The sequence below is a fragment of the Carya illinoinensis genome, chromosome 6, assembly GCF_018687715.1.
Source record: "Carya illinoinensis cultivar Pawnee chromosome 6, C.illinoinensisPawnee_v1, whole genome shotgun sequence".
Lineage (NCBI taxonomy): Eukaryota > Viridiplantae > Streptophyta > Magnoliopsida > Fagales > Juglandaceae > Carya > Carya illinoinensis.
The window spans coordinates 36579035-36601533 of record NC_056757.1 but is presented as its reverse complement, the minus strand read 5'-3'; the positions used below and the strand labels follow the sequence as shown (position 1 = coordinate 36601533).

General features: G+C 38.0%; 5 protein-coding genes and 1 non-coding gene across 6 annotated transcripts; 2 read left to right on the top strand and 4 right to left on the bottom strand.

Annotated features, from left to right (window-relative positions):
- Positions 1–703: 703 nt before the first annotated feature.
- Positions 704–3900, bottom strand: LOC122313809 (protein disulfide-isomerase SCO2). Its single transcript, XM_043129052.1, has 3 exons — positions 3338–3900; positions 2167–2293; positions 704–1077 (listed from the first exon to the last, which is right to left on the bottom strand). The coding sequence occupies exons 1-3, from the start codon at positions 3710–3712 to the stop codon at positions 1004–1006; spliced, it is 576 nt and encodes a 191-aa protein (XP_042984986.1). The 5' UTR covers positions 3713–3900; the 3' UTR covers positions 704–1003.
- A 272-nt stretch (positions 3901–4172) lies between these two features.
- LOC122313808 (probable LRR receptor-like serine/threonine-protein kinase At1g67720) lies at positions 4173–7366 on the bottom strand. Its single transcript, XM_043129051.1, has 9 exons — positions 7204–7366; positions 6304–6853; positions 5722–6185; positions 5475–5610; positions 5305–5376; positions 5100–5168; positions 4888–4959; positions 4699–4770; positions 4173–4543 (listed from the first exon to the last, which is right to left on the bottom strand). Exons 1-9 carry the CDS (start codon positions 7280–7282, stop codon positions 4537–4539), a joined length of 1521 nt encoding a protein of 506 aa, XP_042984985.1. The 5' UTR covers positions 7283–7366; the 3' UTR covers positions 4173–4536.
- Positions 7367–7539: 173 nt separating this feature from the next.
- Positions 7540–7612, top strand: TRNAR-CCU. Its single transcript has one exon. It is a non-coding gene; the product is annotated as a tRNA-Arg (tRNA).
- A 404-nt stretch (positions 7613–8016) lies between these two features.
- On the top strand, positions 8017–11353 carry LOC122313406 (protein CYPRO4). The gene is made up of 2 exons (XM_043128383.1): positions 8017–9770; positions 10879–11353. Exons 1-2 carry the CDS (start codon positions 8136–8138, stop codon positions 11167–11169), a joined length of 1926 nt encoding a protein of 641 aa, XP_042984317.1. The 5' UTR covers positions 8017–8135; the 3' UTR covers positions 11170–11353.
- A 1362-nt stretch (positions 11354–12715) lies between these two features.
- LOC122313407 (ethylene-responsive transcription factor ERF109-like) lies at positions 12716–13924 on the bottom strand. Its single transcript, XM_043128384.1, has one exon. It carries the CDS (start codon positions 13829–13831, stop codon positions 13166–13168), a length of 666 nt encoding a protein of 221 aa, XP_042984318.1. The 5' UTR covers positions 13832–13924; the 3' UTR covers positions 12716–13165.
- Positions 13925–15753: 1829 nt separating this feature from the next.
- LOC122313806 (ceramide synthase LOH2-like) lies at positions 15754–22050 on the bottom strand. The gene is made up of 6 exons (XM_043129048.1): positions 21617–22050; positions 20242–20450; positions 19200–19355; positions 17071–17256; positions 16803–16981; positions 15754–16234 (listed from the first exon to the last, which is right to left on the bottom strand). The coding sequence occupies exons 1-6, from the start codon at positions 21731–21733 to the stop codon at positions 16215–16217; spliced, it is 867 nt and encodes a 288-aa protein (XP_042984982.1). The 5' UTR covers positions 21734–22050; the 3' UTR covers positions 15754–16214.
- Between the last annotated feature and the right edge of the window lie 449 nt (positions 22051–22499).

The window sequence follows — 22499 nt, the reverse complement described above, 5'->3', positions numbered from 1 at the left end:
TATTTATTTATTTATTTTCATTTTTCTAATGAAACGTACACGCTATATGTTTATATTCAAGACGACTTCAAGGGTATTAACAAAAGTCTTTGAGATTATATTGTTAATTCTTGTTAATCTTTCAGTCGAGAGATATTTCAATTTTGGCAGGCAGAGAAACTCAAGGTTTGAGGTAGAAAATACGCACGGAAGCTTCTTATGACAAATTATGGCATGTTCTTTAGGACAAAATTGAAGCAAACGACTTGTTCACAAGCTTGGCATCTTGACATTTTCTAAGTTCTAAATTAGGTGTTCCTGTTATATAATTATCTATTTTTCGGAAAATCTATGGCACTTTTCCGATCATATTGCCTTTCCATATGCTCTGAGCATGGCCTCTTACGCCTGTTGAGAAATCTTCCCGCCTTTGTTGAAATCAAATTTGTCAAATTCTTGCTTCTTCACATCCAGCAGTTTTCAAGCCAAATGAGACGGTTTCCTCGAACTTTGTTTCAGTAGTTCTGTTACATATAGTCCACTTTTGTATGTTCTATACATATTCTACTGATGTGATTGATCAAAATAATTATTTTATATTAAGAAAAGAGACGCAGCCAATCACATTAGTGCAGTGCATAAAGAGTATGGAAAAATGATTACATATAGAGAGTTTTTGAAGGGAAAAAAAGGGATACGTGAAAGATTATTTGGCTCCCACTGCTGGAGGATAAAGCAACCAAAAGGTAAGCATTTTAATGACATAACTAGAGGCACGCGCGGCACAAACCGATGTGGTTACAAAAGAATAGAATACATTCTTTGCAAAAAGTACATCTCTCTATTGGCTTGTTCTGCAGAGTCTCCTTCCCAATTCAAGGAGTTTATCTTTCCCGGTATAGAAACCCAAAGGTGGTTAGTCTACATGCAAACTGTATTGAACAAGAGGGTAAACAATATCAAAATGATTGTATGGTATAGTTCCCGGAATCCTTAAAAAGAATCAAAACTATATTTGTTTTAATCATGGTGGTCTTCCATTATCTAAATCCTCCATTACTTCAATGTCCTTGCGAGCTGTTATCTTCTGCACATATCCTGCAATCATGAAAACTATCTGTGTGAACTCCAGAATGTCCACGCAGCTACTCTAATCAAGTACCAATATTTTTCTTTGGCCAAACACCTAACAATTCACTTGACCAGTTTTCATAAGGAAATATGCTTGATAATAATCATAGTTTGAGAAAGGCAAGCTATATATTCAATAGGTGCCCATCAACATGCAAGTAAACACAAAAAGTAACCACACTAAGATCATAACATAAGGGAATCAATTACACCTGCAGAACATAAAATTCTCTAAGCTGTTTAAGCATAATAAAGAAACCTGAATAAAAAGCAAAACTCAAACTTGAACTTGGAACCTTATGTCCAAACATCTTTTCCGTGTCTTCTAATGCATCAAAATCAAGAATGTAGAGCCCCCTTGCCAAACGTTTTTTTCTTAGCCTTAGCTTTGCCAATACCAACCACCCAAGAACAAGTTACTGGCAAGTGAAGGGACACCCCAACTAAAAAGAAAGAAGACCAAAGACCAGATATCATTGACTATGCAAAACAATAGTGGAGATGGTGCACATTACAGTTAATCTAATTCCGAGTTAACGGAATTTGTTTGCTGAGGAGCTCCCATATCCATCTGGTATGTTGACTGACCTACCAAAAGCTACATTAAACACGTACAAAAAGCAATAGAGCCTCGACCCTACTGCAAGAATAACCGATTAACACCAAACAGATTACCCATTACTGCGTGATCAGAACCAAGACTAACATCATACATCAAAGAAGCCCCTTCATGATCCAAAGAACATGCTATCTAACCATGCACCTGAAAACCATCCCCATTTTAAAGATAACATGTTTAATGCACGGTTCATTATGAATATTTTCTTTGTAAAGTTTCATGAATCCAGTAGATCTCTCTTGCTTTGTAACCTACACATTGAACATATAGCACAACTGGATCATCATTATAGCTAAAAATAGAAAATGGTAAGATAAGAGGTGCTTAAATTCATAACAGGTAAGCACCACTTCGAGCCTTTCAACATGTTATAAAAATCCTCATTCAATGTAATAAATTATAAATTCCTCGGAAGTACTTGATAAGAAGAAGGATACCAATTCCCGCACAAGGTATGCATTTGCAGATGATCTCTTTTCCTCTTTTATTATAATAGCTGGCAAATCCGGATCCTTGGCAACTTCGACATTTTCCTGTCCATTCGTACACGACTTCCTTGCAATCCTGCAAATCCAAAATGATTCAGACTCCAACGACTCATGTTTCTAGGTTTTATTTTCCTGGTTTGTGAATGTGTCAGGGAGGAACAGCGGAAATTGCCATAGTGGTGATCTTTTCGTTCTAAAAGTTTGGACACCAAGTTTTAAAGCTACAAAACCGTCACACACAAAGATGATGCTTCTTTGGCATATTTCATATGCGATTCTTCCAGGATGTGAATTGCCAATTATACGGTAAAACTAGAAACTTTAAGTAAGAACAAAAAAAGAAATGAAGAGGAAGCCACAGGCCCCCATGTGAAATAAGACAATGAAGAAGTATTAAACCTTAGCATGCTCAATGTGGCTCCTAATATACCTCACCTTTACTACTGTAGTTTGGTTTTAGGCTTATTAAATTGAATTGTTCGGTCATGAAATTGAAATGAGTCATTGTTTTAGATTCTGTCTTGCATCCAAACCAATTTTGCAGCAGCTGTGGGGTAATGAACCAACCAGCAAAAAGCTCCTAATCTAGTTGTATACCACCACCGACAGACACCAGAATAAGCCGTCCAGTGTGTGCTCTTGATTACAATCACTAAATGGGCGGACTTGCTGGCTACCTTTTTAATCAATCTCTGGCCGCTCAGTGCCGCTATTCATGCAAGTTGTAAGGAGTCTTGGTCTCGAGTCGAGCTGGGCTGAAAACGCGCTTTCTACCTTATTAGAAAATCCTAAGGGCTGCAATCTTTCTAAAGCGCTAACGAGCAAGAAAACGGATGCGCTCACGCGCAACGATTTTCTAAAGCTCATTGCTTGTTGCATGATAATTCAATAAAAGTTTGAGCGAAAAATGTAAAGACTCAGAACCTCTTCGTCTCAAATTTCTTTTTAAACATTTACAATTGGAAAGAGGAGGAGTTGCAAGCACTAGTAAGTTATATCTGCAATTCAACTTCAACCCTCAAACCAAAAGCCCTCCTAACATCAGAAAAGAGTGACAATAAAAAAGAATAAAAAAATTGAACGCAAGATTTAGATAAATTTGGAAGAGATAATATAAAACCTGAACTTGGGGATCGCACCGGAGGCGTCGATCGATCTCTTCGGGCGGGACCGGAGAAGAATTCGGATAGGTCATTGGAAGCGGAAGAGCGTCGCTATCGTCATCCAAGTAGCTATCTCCCCAGTGAGACCATTTCTTCTTCTCTCTGGCATTGACTTTCAGGCCGTTGTTACCGGCTGCGCCGCTCCTAGCCGAGCCGTCCTTGGCGGCTGCGTCAACGTCGTGGCCGATACGGACGCCGGATATTTCGGCCGAGGAGGGGAAGTGGAACCACCGGGGGAATGAGGGGCCCACCGGGATGTCCCCGGTGGCGCGGCAGCGGAGGGCGGAAGGCTTGGATGGGAAGAAGAGAGAGGTAGGGTATAAAGCAAACATTCGGTTTGAGACTACCGTTATAAGGAGAAACAAAGAGGGGAACTTGGAAATGGTGGTGCGAGCTAGGTGGCCATTGGTTTTTGACGGTATGCAGTTATTTTTTTCACACTGGCTTCTCTTCCTCTCTGCTCCTCTTCTCTTCTGTGAATTTTGTGGAGGGGAAGTTTGGGTGTGGTTCGTCGAGTGAAGCTTACGGGGTCCACGTTTTGATGGTACTATTCTAGTAACGGCGACATTGACTTTCCCTACGACAAAAGTTTGATTAGGCCACGTTTTCAAATTTTCCTTTTAAGGCCACAATGTCGCCACGATAAGTCTAGAATTAATATCTAATATTACCACAAAACCATTTAGGCGAAATTGCACAAAAGCCCCATAATCTCACATGATTAATTACATATATAATATAGATCATAAAACATAAACATATATAAACTCGAGAAAGTCAAACGCAATAACGGACAGTAAGTTTCATATATAATATATATTGGTTTACTCAAACAGATGTTGCAGGCACTGGGCAGGGCTTAGTTTGTTGATTTAGCATTAATCATGTCAATATGCTGACATTGAATACTAGTGAAGTAGTGAGAAGCAAGACACAAACATGTAGACCTTCATCTTAGACCAATGCCAATCAATCTCGACACACCCTCTGCACGCCTTCCTCGGCCTGCAGCTACAATGGTAGAACTTGTTTCTGTTTCATGATCACCCAATTAAGGCATGCACTAATTAAAGTGGTGCAGAATTATCTGTTGGCACTCCTCTGATCTCATCCATCTCTATCATATATAGTCGTGCTTATTTCTGCATATATATCCCTACAACCTGCAGCATAAATAAACCAGAATTAATGTCAGCCGAAGTCAATATATGTATATATAGAACCTGCAATTAGCTAAATTAAAGATCCTCCAATGCTTAATTTACATTAATTAGACAAAAAATTAAGAACCAATTAGAGGAATATGTTTAGTGCTTACCGAATATTAATGTCTTTTCTCTTTTGTAGCGAAGGAGGAATTTTACCATCAAGATTGTTATTTTGGACGAATCTGTTAACAAATCATTTCATCAAACTAGTAATTACCTCTCCTTATTAAAAGAAGAAAGGAGGGTTACCACGTCATTAATTTGGCCTTGGCTTTTCTGATCATGGCAGTAGTACTTACATCTCATGTAGTTTAGCAAGTTGGCCTAATGATTGAGGAATTTGTCCTTCCAACTTGTTCTTCTCCAAATGCCTTCACCAGATCCACAAGGAAACGGGGGGGAAAAGAAGCAAGAAAGACAAATCAACATGAGATCGATCAGGATGCATGTTGCGTATGAATAAAAGAAAAAGCTAAGAAATGACAAGCAATGAAGCATGAAGCTAGCATACAGAGTTTGTAGTGCTTTCAATGAGCCCATTTCTGGGATGGTGCCGGACAGCTTGTTCCCCCCAAGCCAACTGCATGCATGCAATCAAATAATTCCAATCAACAGGCATCATGAATATGAAGGTCGTGATATTATCATGAGATGGAAGCCCGGGGGAGTGGGACGTACAACATAATTATGAGGAGGAGGACTAGATCATTACTTACAGATGGGTGAGTCCAGTTAACTTGGCAATGCTTGATGGCAGTGAGCCGGACAGCCCAGCATTTGTTAAGTTCCTTCATATTATTAAAAACAACTAAAAGTAGTTCTTGATTACCGTATAATCAATAAATAGATGGATAAATTTACATTAACTATACGTATGAAAACTTACAGAGTGACAATGCGAGCAAATTGTCCCTTGGAACATGCAACTCCAGTCCATGAATTTTCTCTAGGTAAGCAAGGATCACCCCTCCAATCGGAAGGTGGGTTGTCCAAGTTTCTGGCGAACTCATTCATGGCCATCACTGAGGAAGATTACAAGAAATTAAATGACTATAGCAACGCAAAAAAGTAATAAATCTGTAGTATATATATGGTGCAGGTATATATATATAATGGCTTTAGGGGGCAATTACCATCTCTAGAGATAGTCCTTCCACCGAGAGGAAGAATCTGAAATAATTCACCAGCACTGATGACAGGTCCAACAGGTATCCCAGTTGCAGGAGTCAATACAATTTTGGTCTGCCCAGAAAGAGGCCATTTCGTCGCGTAGACGGTTACTCCACTGGCCGTGACATTAAGATCGGTGTAGAAAATCCGGCCATTGAGAGAAACATTGAAGACTCTCCAGCTGTATGGACTCGGGGTCCGATTGTCCTGGAAATAGAGTGAGATGTAGTAGCTAGTGCTAGGGAGGGCCAAAGGTGGCCACTGGATTTGGAGTTCCTTTCCTCGGCTTGTTGTGATTGCAGTTTGGAATGCCTTTGCTGGTGGGAGGTTCCAAAAGTCTGAAGAAGTTACATTGGAGTGGCTTATGACAACTGGGTTCTCGTCATTGAATGGTTGCCACAACCGGTTGAATTCGTCGTCTGGATAACTAGGAAACATATATGTTTGCATTTTCACCATCAGAACTTTCTCAAGCTTCTATTCCACATTCTTTTTCTTCATTATATATATATATAGATCAACAAGAAGTTGATTTCCGGTCATACCTTATGATATCATCCTGATCACTTCCAAAGGTACTCCTCGCAACCGTGATGAGCGCATACTTACTAAAATCCGTGGTGTTATACATGGAATCCTCCAAGTACTCGAGCTCAAGAGCCGAGATAAAGGGGCTGGAAACAGTCTTCTGGTTCCTCGCCAAGCACACACTCAGCGTCTTCCCCATGGCCATAACCACCACCTCATAATACGAACTAAGTCCGTTCGCATAGTCCTCGGTGGTGTTGACTGTGCCCCACTTAGTCCCGTCCACAATCTGGTCGAACACCGGCGGCTCCTTCCCTCCATCGAAACCTCCGTAATAGTACGTCGTCCTCAACAGGTACTTCCCTCCTTTGGTTACAGGTATCACATAGCAATATTTACGTGCGCTCGTGTCAGGAAAATACCGCAAGGTGGATAGTACGGGCAACAGGTCTGGGGTTTTGAGGGTGGTTATGTTGCCAACTGATACGAAACCCTCGTCCGTGATGTACTTTAGGCTGCCCGAGGTTACCTCACCAGACGAGCCCGCACCGCAGTTTAGGAGATAGCCTATACGCGCGTTTACGTACGCATTCATCCAACAAAAGAAAAATTACAGGAAAAAATAAGGAGAAAATTATGTTTGATATTTAGCATATATAGTTCTTCAAAGTAAATGTATGATAAACTATTTATATTATTCATTAACGAACATATACATATAATATATTTATCCTGGAGAATACATATATAGTCGATCGTAGGCAGTACTTTTGGTATCATCAAATGAATTTACATCACGTTATGATTTAATTTTCTATCGTCTTCTTGTCTTGAGCAAAAGTGTGATCTTTGAATCACTTACCCAAAAAATGGAAAAATAAAAACTTGTGAGAGAGAGAGAGAGAGGAATGCAGTACCTCTAATGTCAGGAACTGGGAGAGAATGAACGAGGAGAGGGATGCTGACGAGCCATAGGAAGTATACGGAGAGTTTCATATTCTGGGTAATATGGCACCCAGAAATGAAAGCAGACCGGGAAGTTTTTGGACTATTTGTTTTTTTGAAAAGAAAGAGAGAAAGGTGGGGTGGGGGGGCATCGTCAAGTTCGGGATTCACAGGCGGGCTCCACAGGTCGAGGGCAGCGCTTGAAGAGAGTGGTGGGATTTTGAGAACGCGTTGACCAGGTCAGTGCAGTTATCATTACAATGCTATAATAGCAAATATTAAAATTAGAAACCGCATAATAATAAAAAGCGCCTGTAGCTCAGTGGATAGAGCGTCCGTTTCCTAAGCGGAAGGTCATAGGTTCGACCCCTATCTGGCGCGATGGCCTTTTTTATGTAGAGATAGCAGCAGCTGATGTTACCCGTTTGCTTCCAGTGAGTAACGATAAAATGACATGTCGTTTTTTATGTGGGATTTCATTAACAAAACAGGATGAAATAACTGAAAGATAAAAGAAGTAAAAGATAGAGAAGCCCCCTTCTTCATAAATATTTTCCATTCTAGTTAATATTTTTTTTTAAAAGAAGTTATAGATTATTACATATTTATTCTATTTACATCATCTTATCACAAACATGGTAATACTAAAATTACACCATCTATTAATATACGAACATAGTTTATGGTACAACAGAACATTAAAAAAAAAAAATGAAATTTAAAAAAATGAAATACCGGTTATAGGCGGTGACACATTCCGTATCAAAGGGCCCATAGTCCCAAACTAACTGCCCTGCTCCTGAGATCGCCACTTTCAAAACATTTCTGAAATTCCGCACTCAAATCATTTCTCATTAGCTTTCAGACGATCTTATCGACATTTTCACTCTCTCCCTCTGCTACGATGGGTACCTCTCAGAGCCGCGACGGCTTCGACTTGGCTGACTCCGACTCGGATCCATACACTGAAGAGGAAGAGGAAGAGGATGAGCAGGAGCAATACGACGACGCCGAGGACCAACAAAAGCCCCAAACCTCGCCGGCGACCCAAGCTAATTCCAAATCCCTAGCCGAGGTCGACGCCAAGCTCAAATCCCTGAAGCTCAAGTACGGTGCCTCTTTGTCTCCTTCCTCATCGCAAAACCTTTATTCGATGAATTCCGTCAAGCTTTACCTCCACATCGGCGGCAACACCCCCAAAGCCAAGTGGATCGTCTCGGACAAGCACGCATCTTATTCCTTTGTCAGAACCTCCAAAATTGACGGCGAGGATGATGAAGATGAACCGGACGGCGCTATGGGACAGTCTTGGTGGGTACTGAAAGTGGGGTCCAAGGTTCGTGCTAGGGTTTCGACGGAGATGCAATTGAAGTTGTTCGGCGATCAGCGCCGCGTCGATTTTGTATCCAACGGCGTGTGGGCCTTGAAGTTCCCCACCGACCAGGCGTTTAGGAAATTCGTCTCTGAATTTCAGGATTATTTGTTTGAGAATGTGCACGGGCTCAAAGCGACTGAGGAAAACAAGATTAAGGTTTACGGGAAAGAGTTCATTGGGTGGCTGAAGCCCGAGGCGGCGGACGATTCGATGTGGGAGGATACAGACGATGGCGGCCAGCCGGAAACACCTATCCGAGCGAGCCAGGACTTACTAGAGGAGTTTGAGGAGGCTGCGAATGGTGGTGTACAGAGCTTGACACTGGGAGCACTGGATAACAGCTTCTTGGTGAACGATATAGGTCTGCAGGTTTACAGGAATTTTAATCGTGGAATCCATGGGAAAGGTGTTTCTGTCAAATTCGATGCTGGGAACTCGAGTTCGGGCCGATTGTCTACCCCGAAAAAGGCGTTGTTGATGAGGGCCGAGACGAATATGCTCCTTATGAGTCCATTGAATGAAGGGAAGCCCCACACCACGGGGCTTCAACAGCTTGACATTGAGACAGGCAAGATTGTTACGGATTGGAAGTTTGAGAAGGATGGGGCTGATATTACAATGAGGGATATCACCAACGATACTAAGGGGTCCCAATTAGATCCGTCGGAGTCGACCTTTCTGGGGTTGGATGATAATAGGTTATGTCAGTGGGATATGCGTGATCGTAGAGGAATGGTTCAGAACATTGCGATGGCAAATTCACCAGTGTTGCATTGGACGCAGGGGCACCAGTTCTCGAGAGGGACGAATTTTCAGTGCTTTGCGACAACCGGAGACGGGTCGATTGTTGTTGGTTCTCTCGATGGGAAGATAAGGTTGTATTCGAAGTCATCGATGAGGCAGGCCAAGACAGCTTTTCCTGGGCTCGGCTCACCGGTTACAAATGTGGATGTTACGTACGATGGGAAGTGGATTTTAGGCACGACTGACACCCATTTGATCCTCATCTGCACTCTGTTTACAGACAAAGATGGGAGGACAAAGACTGGATTTAGTGGTCGAATGGGGAACAAGATTCCTGCTCCAAGGTTGTTAAAGCTGACTCCTCTGGATTCGCATTTGGCTGGGACAAATAATAAATTTCACGGCGGCCATTTCTCGTGGGTAGGCATACTATATCCCCTTTATATGTTTCAGCCCTTAATTGTTCTGTAATATATCTACATAAGACCGTAGTTTGTTATATGTTTTTAAGTGGCAACTTACGAGTGGCGAAGTTGTTCATTGCCCTGTCAGTTCGAATGGTATTCGCATACAAGCTTGCACTATTAATTTTAAGATTTTGGACAAATAACTGGAGAGTGCTATTTTGTATTTGCTAAGAACTCGCATGCACTAAGAAAAGGTTCTGATCCGGTGCTAAGTTGTGATGGACATCTTGCATATTTGAAAGGTAGTGTGCTCATAATTAATAGCTTCTTGAGGGCTGTTCTTTATACATGGTTGTTGGCTTATCTATACTTATTTATTTTTTAGTAATCTGATCCAGAAGAAGGAAATGGTAAAGAAGAACATTTCTATCTTGCGGAGACAGCACACAATTTTCTGGTTTCCGGAGGGGAGATGTTTGGTTTAGAGAAATGATTTATACAAGTCCCAAACAGACAAGTCTCATGTAGTCTCTTTGTAAAAAAGTAGACCCACCTCAAAAAGTGTGAAAAAAAACCTATTCTTTTTTTAGTGTGATCAACTTTTTTACCAAGGACCTGCTTATCAATTTGGGATTCGTACCTAGCTTGGATGCATTGTTACCATCTGAGATTGGACTATGCATAGACACTGAAATGATGGGTGATGATATTCAGTCATATAGAATGACTGAAGAATAACCCTCCTTTTAAAAATTGGTGTGTAAAATGTTGTGAAAAGTGATGTGTTTATCAATTTTTTATCCTAAAATATCTGATGGGGGAACAACGAATGGAAATAAAATTCTGTAAACTCCATAGATAACTTTTACTGTTGTTTGTGCATATGATTTGACTTTTAGTTACGGTGCTTAGATTTATAGTTTCATTTGTGTGCTTTAAGTTGGGGCCTAGGGGGGTTCTGTTAAACTACCTGTTCCCAGTTGAATTGGATTAGTTATTTGCCGTTTATTCAGGGTGTTTTTTGGAACTTATGATAAATACCGCTTTTTTGATCATTTGGTTGTTGAAAAAATATTACCCCAAACTTATGGATTTGTTTCATGTGCAATATTGGCTTTTAGGTCACTGAAAATGGAAAACATGAGCGCCACCTGGTTGCAACAGTGGGCAAGTTCAGCGTGATATGGGACTTCCAGCAGGTGAAGAACAGTGCTCACGAGTGCTACCGGAATCAGCAAGGCCTTAAAAGCTGTTATTGTTACAAGATTGTATTGAAGGATGAGTCCATTGTTGAGAGCCGTTTCATGCACGATAAGTTTGGTGTTAGCGGTGATTCTCCAGAAGCTCCACTGGTGGTGGCAACCCCTTTGAAAGTTAGCTCTATTAGTCTCTCTGGTAAGCGACAAGATTGACAAGTAATCTTTGTTTTCCTAAAGTTGCTTTCTTGTTCTTGTCCGATTTGTGTGCATTCATTTTGGCTTGCTCGCATCTGTATTTTAGATCTCTCGCTCCCCGCTTATCTTGCCTGCTGCTTGTATTTACCTGAATTCTTTGTTACATTTTTACCATGTGACAAAAACGTTGGCATTGAAAATCTTTGGTGGTGTCGATAATTACGCAAGAGTGATGAGGGTTGTCATAGATAGGGATATTGGGTGTCTCACCACTGTAAATTTTGGCATATACATCGAACCAATCGATCCATCCCTCTCCCGTTAGGCACCATACCTTTCTCAGGGTGAACGTCTTTTTCTTTTTCTTTTTGTCTAAGCAAGCAAATTCCATTAAAATAAAAGATGATACAAGTTAGAAAGGGTGGACAAAATATCCTAAAACAATAACCACAATGCAAACGAGATGGAAAAAAAATAAAAAAATAAAAAAGGGTTTTGAGACTAATTTCTTAGTCTCTACCCCCAGGTCCTACAAAAAAGGTAAATGTCTTTTTCAAATCAACTTGTTTAATTTGAATTTTATTCCTCTTGTACACAATCAATCACGGACGTGCATTTGTTTATACATGTTACCACTCCATCTGAATAAATAAATGAGAGATATTTTAATTACAAAGGGGTTCTATAACAGTAAACTCACAAATTGAAATATATAAAGAACAATAACGAAAATCCTGGCCCCAAGCATGAAGGAGCCGAGGAGGAGGAAGAGGTGGACTCCCTTGCTCACCCCATATGTGGTGACTTCAATCAACACCACCTTGGAGGCTACTTCTTAAACGTGAGCCACCTTTGGAGTGGCTACTCGGAGAAAGATCACTTGATTTAGGGAATGTTTGGTAATGTTATGCCATTTCCTTTCTAAACATCATTGAAATATACACTTTTAAATTAATCGTTTTGAACTAATCATTATAGCTTTTCTAAATTTTCGAACAAAATATAAACAATAATTCAATTTTTTCAAATTCTAAATTAAATATAATATTAAATAATTATATTATAACAATATTTAAACTTTATTTAATTTTTTTTTTATATTTCAAAATTTCATAAAACATCATAATTCAAATAATTTATTACTATTTTTATATTTTTTGTCTCATTTCATTCTCTCATACAACCTCAATTGCTCCTCTCGTAGGAGAGAGATGGATGTTCTTTTTATTTTTAATTATTTTGATTTCAAATTGTTAATATTGTCTTAATATTTTAGTACTTGTTTTGTTTTTTTTTAAAGTATTTTTTATTTTTGTTTTTAATAGTTTCTCAGAATCGTTAGATATTTTATTAAATAATATTCCTAAATCCACTTATTATCTATATATTTTTTGGATTACAAAATATATTTGGCACAAAAAACTTACAATCATCGTCCAAAAAAAATACTCGACTTTGAGTTTGAACCCCACCTTTCCTCTCACTTTTATTTCAAAGATGATAGTTGGAAGTTGCCTTTTCCAATTGACCCAATCTTTTAAAATCTGCAAATACAAACGTGATATTTGGGACACGTGATAACAGATTTTATTAAATAAAAACGGAAATGATGAATTAATACACGTGGCCAGAGCCAATCTGCTTTGGTACTTGTGATAAGAGCAAATATCATGGTGAGCACACGTTCCTTACTTTGTTGGACCCGATCGATCTTTTTACAGCTGACTAAGAGATTGTGGCCCGTGTGGGTCCTCCTTCTCAGATTTTCCCGACAGCCAAACATGCTAACTGACGCTACAGTGAAGTAGTAAACATATTTAGAATTTCTTTTTGTTGGCGGTAGCAGATTCTGTAATTGCCATTACAGGATAGTTTCTGATAAGACCTTTATTTGTATGGTTTTGCCTCTCAAGTGAAGTCGGATTAATTAGGAGCATTCAGTAGCAGCAGAATCTGAAGAATTCTCAGAAAAATCCATCATCATCCACCGCTGAAACTCTTCCTCGCTAATATGTTAACACAACTCATTTTCCTTTGATCTATTTTCAAATCCTGCTGTGGAATAGGAATTAGAAGCATCTCTCTGATCTGCTAATTGATGTTGTTCTGATGATGTCATGCACGACTCTGAAACCTGATCCCTATGCGTCGTATATTCCGAAAAGGGAAAGTTAAGCTTTGCCCGTGGCCCTCGAAAGTCGATAGCCGCCTTGTCATAAGCTCGGGCGGCCTCCTCTGCTGTGTTGAAAGTGCCAAGCCAAACTCGAGTTGCACGCTTTGGGTCTCGGATCTCCGCTGCCCATTTGCCCCACGGTCTCTGCCTGACGCCCCTGTAGTTCTTCTTTGCTCGTCTCTTCGTCGCTCCGGTGGGTAATTTCCCTTTCTTCTTCTTGTTGTCCTCTATCTCTTCCTTAAATTTATCCATGGGAGGGTAGAAAAAGTTGCAGCCGAGACAACCTTTAATGTTGCACACATGACAAGTGTCCAAATTAGTGAAAGATGGTGTGTGAAAGAGGAGGGAGTTCGTAGAATTGTCAGGATTAGCAGAAGCGCCGGAGACAACATTGGTGAGAGCGACAACCATGATAGATAGTTCCTGCTCGGTTGTGAGCCGACTCGGCTGTTGATTGCTCGATGAAGCCTCGTCTAGTGTTGGCGCATTGAACAACTTGTCCTCCATCTCGGTTGGCGCTGTTGGAGTTGCAGAATTTGGTTTTGAAGATTTTCTATTTATTGCTATTTGGAATGGTCAGTCTGGTCTTATATGTTGGGGGAAGAGATGTGGGGGATTTTATATGTTGGGGGGTGAAGTTTCATTGCAGCCAACTGGCACACTTTTCTCACACGGGTTTAATAAGGATTAAAATTTTATAGGAGGGGGAGCACGTGGGGGAATTAGTTGTAGAGCGTTAAAAGAGAGAGATAATGGCGGTTGATGACGTGGGAAATGGTGGTTTGTGGTCGAGGTTGACGTAGGAGAGAGGTGGGGGGGAACATCTTTCGTGGGCGACAGTCACACACTCAGTGATTGACAGACGCGGATTGTTTGACGCCTTGGCCAGTGGGTGAAGAGGCATGTTTTGGAGTTGTACTCGGCCACTCGCTCCGCTTCATCTCATGGTTTGACGGCTTCGCCAGTGGGTGAAGAGGCACGTTTTGGAGTTGTACTCGCTCCACTTTGATCTCATGGTTGAACACGTGTACTATTTTATTTATATTTATGTTCAGTGCCAACTCGCTTCAAGTTTGGCAATGCCTACTTCTGTTTTTTTTTTTTTTTTGAGTGTAGACCTTTTTTTTGGAGAGCGAGCCAGTGTCTCCATCGCTGGGTCCGATCTATACATCCTTGTACTAAAAGTTTCCTTTTCAGCAACCGTACTACTTTTTGTTACACTTTAAAAAAAAAAAAAAAAAATTATATTTCATATGAATTTCTCGTATTTATTGTATATGGCCCTCCAAAACGTATTTCGCGTGACTGAAATTTTAATAAGAGCTATATACAATTTTATTTAAGTGTGATGCTACTGAATCCCATGAATTTGAAATTTATTATTAGTGTAAACTTTTTTTTTATTTTGTATTTTTTTAATTTTCTTTCAAACATTTTTTTAAAAATAAAAAATAAATATATAATTTTACTAATAATTACTTCTTTAACCATTAAAAATAAAAATAAAAAAAAATAAAAAAATAAAATATCCGAATGGTAATTTTGAAGAGGCAAACTTATGGGACCAAATATCATTTTCCTTTATTTAAATAGGTTACAGTGATTATAATAATAAAATCTAAAGATTAATAGTGATATTGCTCATTCCTAATGTGTAGTTGATATTAAAATTTTAGATTAAGGCTTAGATTTCACCAAATCAAAATTCTTGAATTAAAATAAACATTTTATGGTGGTTTAATGAAAAAATGTGGTACTGCTGTCTATAATAGTTCATTCATAAGTTTAATACAAAGATAATAATTAATAAAAATAAGTTTAATAAAGCTTATTGGAATATGATTTTATATGGTAACGAGACTGGATTAAAAAAGAAGTGAATACATAAATTAGTTGTCTATAAATGTTCTAAGTATCGTTTCATATATTTCCCTTAAAAGCTTCGGATAAAAGTACTAAGAATATGAAAGGGATTAAGATATTTATTTTAACAGTGATTGGAATTGTTCGATTCCTGCTGTATAATGTATTGAAGTCTTTATTTTCACCGAGTATAAAACAGAAAAGAAAAGAAAGGGTGGGTCGTGGACAGCTGTAAAACAAGCGGACCGCACACAATCAGTTCAGTTCGGATAGCGGATCTACCAAAAAAGCGTCCGCGGTTGACAAAACGTAACTCTTAATGCTTAGAAGAGTATCGGAACAAAACAGGCTGTGAAAGCTGTTGAAGTCTTGTCACAACAAATGTAAACTACATAACCGAACGTGGGGTTCATAAGCTGTTCTCCACTATATGCGATTGGCAGTGCCATTTTTCAGCTTTAAAAATTTTCATTTCGGTGATGTTACATAACCTAATTGTTACTAATAATACTTCCATTGGGAGAAAAAAAAAAAACAAATAATAATAATAAAGAAGATGACCTCCAAAGCCCAAAAAAAATCAGATAGGATATCATTTTGCACACTTTCAAAGTATCTCCAAATCACTAAAATTGGGTTTCACTAAAGATCATAGGTAGTAGTAGTAACATAATCTGCTTCTGGGATCTTCGTCATTTATCCTAATATGGTCTTTCTAGTAGTCAGAACAAAAATTTATCCACAAGACAAAAAATTAAATTAAAAAGAAGAAAAGGAACAATTATACAGGAATTTCCTATTGTGTATACACCTGAAAGATATCAATCAGGAAAAGAAATGCTTAACAGTCCTAGCTCCTCATCCTCATCCTCATCTATTATACCCAAAAAAGGATCAAAATCAAAGAAAGTTTCCACCCCCTCCAAAATTTTACAATTGGTGACGACCACTTGATATCAGATGCAAACCAACAAACACAGAAATCATCAGTGAGAGCATCAAAACTTGAACAAAAACCTTCCACCTATTATTCCTCGTCCTCTGAATCTGTATTAAACAGAGATAATTACTCCAGTGTGAAATTAAAATTGCTGCTTCAGATTATAGAGGAGATAACATTTAATACATAGTATTGACTCTTATCTCAAATTCCACTGGTGTTTGATATTTGGGTGTAACCATAATGTGTATGACAGATATCCTCGGCTGAGATTCTCAGTGGCTTGTTGGAATAATTAGTGGTAAAGGTAATTTTTCCATTATAAAAAAGGAAGCAGGCAAGCCATTGCACGGATTCCAACTAACTATAATAGTGATTGTTATGCAAACATGAGTATATTATGAGTTTCTTGAGAGCTTCATTTTTATGGGTTCCATATAGATTTCATCTAAACCTTGGATTGATGAATCTCTCACATTTTTACTCTGGTATACATTTCACCCTGTAGAAATCTAAGAGTGTGTGTGTGTGTGTGTGTGTGTGTGAGAGAGAGAGAGAGAGAGAGAGAGGATTCTCACAACAATTTGCTGAATAACAATTATTATGACAAAAAGGGAAACCTCATATGCACAGGGCATGAACTGAATGGTAATATATAAGCAGTGAATGGCTTACCAGATCTTATATCTTCTCCAACCTTTCCTCTGTTTTTCAACTGTCTCTGGATCATTGAGCATATGAGTACCCACCAGTATATGTGAAACACGAGTAGCATCAGCAACATTGTATTGAAAACATAGTACAGTAATGTTGGATAGGCCGCTGATAACTTCAAGAACTCACAAAGATCGTAGCTGGAAAATGCCAATAGCAAGAACAGATAAGTAAAAGGAGCACTAACGCCACATCTGGTGAATTAAAATCAATTACCCTGAGGGCAAACCTTGATGCTTTTATAACCCAAAGAGGGAAGAATGCTAGCCGCAGAATGAGCCATGAAACGGCAAAGAATCCAAAAAAGAGACTTGCAGCAAGCTCCTTCTCAGAGTATTTAAAAACTTTAGCAGCTTCCATGAATATATCACTTGCATCGTGCAGGGCAAGAATAACTGATCCAATTCGAAAAAAACTGTACAAGGAAAATGTCAATGGTTCTTTCACTGCATACTTTTATGTTAAAATTAATCTAAATATTGCTGAGTTAAATCAACCTAACCCTATACAAAAACACACAGAAAAATAGTAGACAAAGCTCTCAAGGGCTATGATTTTTACTTGTAAGAGTTCTCTTCACAAACTTTATTGATATAGACCTACGCACATAAAAGACCCAACCAGAGAACCCCTGAAGAGTTTGCAAAGCTATACGAGTGCTTTCCTCTTTATGATGCTATATTTGCAATATTAAAATGATTCATGGACGTGATGCCAAATAGAAACAGTTAAACAAATTCTAAAATAAAATATTACAAGTTTTTTTTTTCCCCTTTTTTGACAAGTTACAACACAGTTATATATTAACAATCCAAAAGCCCCAGAAGTTTTAAGAATATAAGCATTAATGATCTTTATAATGTGTAGCAGCTACCAAGCTGTTGCAATACCGTCTAACATGGCAAACAGCAACGAATTATGAGAAGGATGCAAGAGACCAGAACATGGCTAATCTTTCCACGAACAACAAATGTCAGAAACACAAAATAAAAGACTGTAAAAAACATGAAAATGGTTGATGCAATTCAAAGGACATGAACAAACAGACATAAAAGGATCTCTACATGCTCAGGCTGGTTTTCCTGAGCAACCAGCCTGAGCAGAATCAAAAGAATGGAACACCAGAGATGCAATGAAATAGGACTTGGCTAACTTCCTCTCCAGAGTGCAGTGTATGTCCCCAGAAACTTAACACTCCATGTACAAGTTATAAGTGCATTATCCCACCACTTTTAGCAATGTTACATGAAGAGAGTTAACACTCCATGCTTACGCTGATGAAAAAAATCCCAGATCAGTAATGAAAATGTAACAAAGTACCATCAGCTGTTAACAACTCTTAGCACGACCATATATCTAATCATCATAGCAGCTGAGTTTTAACTATATCTTCATACTAGACAGCAAAGTTGCAAACTATCCCTTATTGCTAAATGGACTAAAAGCATCTTCATTATCACTCAGCAAATGGTCCATTCAAATTAAATATGTGTGTCTGTGTGTGTAACAGGCTGAAGCTAATCGCCATCACCTATGCAAGTTAACTAACATATCAAACTATGAATATTTTATTATTCAAATATTTTTGTTGGGATCCCGTAGGATAGAGACGTTACTAACAAACATGATAAAATGCCCGGTAAAGAGACTCATTACTCTGAAATACCTCATTTATTGAAAAAAAAAAAAAACTTAATTGAAAGGATATAAATAGTCTTGAAACTTGAAACTGAATAAAGCAAAACATGAGCTAGTCTTAAACAAGACTAGTTATTGAAATGATATAAAAGAAACTTAATCCTTGTGTAAATGAAATTTATTCATCTCTAAGTCTTTATACTAAAACTACTCCTGGCCATCCGGCTCTGCATCATCATAATCACCATCTGTGAAAATCAACATAAGAAGAAGTCCTCTGATTTTAAAATAAGATCTCGATTATTATTATTATTTTTAAAAGTATAAAGTTATTTCATTGATATAAAGATAGGCATTGCCCAAGTACATCTCAATTATTATGTTTTATCATCATATAATTAAAATACTCCAATTCAATAAGATACGCCACCTGGTATCTATTAGAGCACGCATCAACCAAGCTTTCCATCTTCAAATGAAGCAAAGGCCCATTGTTCAACAGTGTAAACTCTTCGTATATATTTTATTAAACTTGTGCCAGTAAACAGGTGTTCTGCAACAATTTTCTTAAACCTTTATTGTCAATTTTGAAATTAGAAATGAAGACAGCTCTATGCCAACAAAAAGGGTTGAAAGCTTCCACACAAATCAACGAAAAAACAATTTGCACATACAACTGACTCCTAATCCATTGTACTGAGACAAAAACGGAAGTAATACCTTGTAATATATGAGTACCCAATCAAGGCAACGGTAATTACATGATGGGACATCATTACTGAGAAATCCTTCCTTCGAGTCTCCCATGTAAGGAGGGCAGCAATGCTGTAGATGTAGAATCCACATTGGCACATGTAGAAAAGCTTCAAGGGAAGACTGAAATGAGAATTAAATGATCAGTTTAAACAACGTATAACAATTCATTGCAACCATACAACAAAAATATTCTAGAACCATCCTAGAAAAGGACAGAATTTTAAACATTTAAGACGTTGCAAGATAAATCCTGATCCAAAGCTCAACCTACATTGCCCCCTCCATGTTCTCACCCAAAGAAAGAGCGCATAAAAAAAAAGAAAATGTCCCTATATGGTTATGCTGTATGACTAAAAGAACTGAGATGCTCGCTAAAGAAAGCAATACTATACCAATCAAATGCATTCAGAAGAGGAGGGTCAAATTTAAACCTAGGGAAAAAACCCATGTCAGAATTAGTTGCACATTTCTGTATGTACTATAGTCTACGAGGAATTATGTTTACCTATGATGGCCAAAAGTAAACAAACCTTAAAATTGTTATAGAGTTTGGAAGGGCAGGTGTTAAAAGCAAGAAAGCTATTGCTGATCCTCCTTTACAGATTACTTTTGAAAATAGATTATATATTCTGTTCTGCATGAAACGGCCAAATCTTCAATCTTGTCCACAGCTGGGTCATCATCCATTCAATTCCCTAATATATAGGCTTTAACCATTCTAACTAAGTTGCAAGACAACTTTCATGTCATATATTTTTCGGTTCCCACACAAGGAACCTGCAGTAATTTGACCCTCTTCTATTGCAAATACATATATAATCTCTTCTATTATAATTATAGTTTCAAAAGGAGATATGCCAACATGCAAATAGATTTTTTTTTTTTTTCTCCTTTACACATTTAAACAATTGTGAACAAAAATACAAGTAAATAGTCAGATAAATTGCATAGTAACTACAGTAGCTCATACTTATAAATAATAATAACAACAACAACAGTATCTCACAGCAGCTCTTGATATGGCCAGCCTCTAAAATATCCTTTTCTATCCATGACCCATGGTTCGTTGTATGTAATTTTGAGAATACATGCTTCAACAGCTGCATAGTATGTTAGTTTCCACATTGACTCCGAGCATTTTACAACCTTTGCTCGTGTTGCTTCATCAATCTTCAATGGAACAGTTCCATTACTCAACAACCGGATGGCCAACCTCTGAAAGAAATAGGAAAACAATAACAAATTAAGATAACATTAATGAAAAATCAGTATGGAAATGCCTTGTTCTTTTGTTTTTCTTTTCCATTTATCTTTATATTGTAACAAAAACCTGAAAATTCGGACTTAAAAAGAGCATAGGATATTTTCATTAAATCTATGTCAACATTTGGATTATAGTAATAAGCAAAGAAGTTTACTCATTAGTACCTGCCAAAATAAAGTTTACTCATTAGCACGAGATTCATGGAGAAGTATTATTTCTTAAAAGAGTGGAAAATTTCACAGGATAATGATTTTAATCTCTCTTATTGTTAAAAATAGAGCTATTGTTCTATCGCAAAGGAAAAAGTGGAGTTTAAAGTGAGATGCGAGATTTGCCACTAACCAAATAAAATAGAAATGAAGAAAAGACACTGAAAAAAACTTTTATAACATCAGCGAACACAAGAATGCTCATGAGCAAAGACATTTTAGATGTGGAAATATAAATGGAAGGTCCGGGGGAAAGATAGCCAGGGAGGGAAAGTATGAAGTTTTCGTTTTGTGAAAATTCAAGAAAGCACATTAATTATCCAGAACGTGACTTGTGATGTATTCAACTAGGAAATAAGTACCGTGAACCGTTAAAATAATACATGAATGACATTAATTTTTTGATCAGTATGAATGACGTTAATTATAACCCCTAAGTAGAAATTTTCTCCATAAATGAGATAGGACGTGTCACATCTCAATTAAATCGATAGAGACGAAGAAACTTGAGCTGTAACTAACGATTCTGCACTATGGTACAAATTATTTCACCATTAGATTTCATGGACTCAAAATCCTAGAGCAGCTGATACATGCTTGTTATAATGCATTAAAGAAGTCTCAGCAACCAAATGCTTCCGATAAATATAAGAAACTGTAAATCATGCATTTAAGAGGCCGCAACCTAAGAAAACAAGAAATTTCACTCAACCAAACCTAATAAATCACAATGCAGCTCATCGATGATGAAAATTACTTAAAACAAATTAATCGAATGCAACATATATAGTTCAAAGCGCAACTTGTCCCTCCCAAGATTTTCTCGTACACCGTAGAAAGAACTCGAAAATTGTAAAGCTACGAAAAAAGCTCTTAAGGGCATAAAGATATTAAGGCAAGAACCTTACGCGAAAGATGAACCTGTCAAGGGAGAACCTGGCGACGACGAAGCCGAGAGCAAAGAAGACAGCGACGACGAAATGGCACGGGTGCGGGGCGCCATTGTGGCTCCATATCGAGTCCATGTAAGTGTCGGTGCCCGAAGCAGAGTATCAAGGAGAAGCATCAATCAGCAAGTAAATCATCAAAAACAAAATGAAAGAATCAGGTGCAAAGAACTTCCATTGAGCGAATAGTCTCCAAGATCCGAGAAATTGATCTGCCCTAATTTTCAGAGCAAAGAGAGATTGAAAAGGATTTTGCTAAATGAGAGAAAGTGAGGGAACGGGAGAGAGAGAGAGAGTAGAGGCTGCAACTGAAACGGAAATGGAAGATAGGTGGAGGTTGAGGATCTTTGTTTTTTCCTTCTCGTTTCTTTTTCCGTCTCTTTTTTCTTCTCTTTTTGGGTTAAAAGGCCACCGTTGAGCCTTGGCCCATAAGAGAGGTTGGGTTCTCTTTTCTTTCTGCGATTTTAGTTACTCAACTATAAACAAAATAAGTTATTTAAATGTTAATTAAAAATAATGAATAACAATTTTTCTTTTTAATTAATATGATTAAAGAATTATTTTTATGACAGGTAATAAATATATATATATATATACCGATTTTTAGATCAGATATGTCAACACTTGTTGAATGAAGTGCGGGAAAAGTGGTTGGTATATTAAAGGAGAAAATCCCACAAGATTTCAGTTATGCTTAACTCCCACGTGGAAAAGTGTCCATTTTCATATATTGCCGGATAAACATTAGCCTCATATACCAAGCTAGCCAATAATATTAATTTCAAAAAGGATTTCTGGGCTTAAGAATTTCTGATATCGAATAATTTTCAAACAAACAAACGAC

Excerpts from the sequence above, each read along its gene's own strand:
- LOC122313809 (XM_043129052.1), bottom strand. The coding sequence starts at position 3,712 with ATGTTTGCTTTATACCCTACCTCTCTCTTCTTCCCATCCAAGCCTTCC. Across the intron at positions 2,294-3,337 it reads GGTGCGATCCCCAAGTTCAG|GATTGCAAGGAAGTCGTGTA; the intron begins GTTTTATATTAT and ends TTGGATTTGCAG. Across the intron at positions 1,078-2,166 it reads CATACCTTGTGCGGGAATTG|GATATGTGCAGAAGATAACA; the intron begins GTATCCTTCTTC and ends TCATGATTGCAG.
- LOC122313808 (XM_043129051.1), bottom strand. The coding sequence starts at position 7,282 with ATGAAACTCTCCGTATACTTCCTATGGCTCGTCAGCATCCCTCTCCTC. Across the intron at positions 6,854-7,203 it reads CCCAGTTCCTGACATTAGAG|GCTATCTCCTAAACTGCGGT; the intron begins GTACTGCATTCC and ends ACGCGCGTATAG. Across the intron at positions 4,960-5,099 it reads TTGAAAGCACTACAAACTCT|GCATTTGGAGAAGAACAAGT; the intron begins GTATGCTAGCTT and ends GATCTGGTGAAG.
- LOC122313406 (XM_043128383.1), top strand. The coding sequence starts at position 8,136 with ATGGGTACCTCTCAGAGCCGCGACGGCTTCGACTTGGCTGACTCCGAC. Across the intron at positions 9,771-10,878 it reads ACGGCGGCCATTTCTCGTGG|GTCACTGAAAATGGAAAACA; the intron begins GTAGGCATACTA and ends ATTGGCTTTTAG.
- LOC122313407 (XM_043128384.1), bottom strand. The coding sequence starts at position 13,831 with ATGGAGGACAAGTTGTTCAATGCGCCAACACTAGACGAGGCTTCATCG.
- LOC122313806 (XM_043129048.1), bottom strand. The coding sequence starts at position 21,733 with ATGGACTCGATATGGAGCCACAATGGCGCCCCGCACCCGTGCCATTTC. Across the intron at positions 17,257-19,199 it reads GGGTACTCATATATTACAAG|TTTTTTTCGAATTGGATCAG; the intron begins GTATTACTTCCG and ends TTCCTTGTACAG. Across the intron at positions 16,235-16,802 it reads TGGAGAAGATATAAGATCTG|ATTCAGAGGACGAGGAATAA; the intron begins GTAAGCCATTCA and ends TGTTTAATACAG.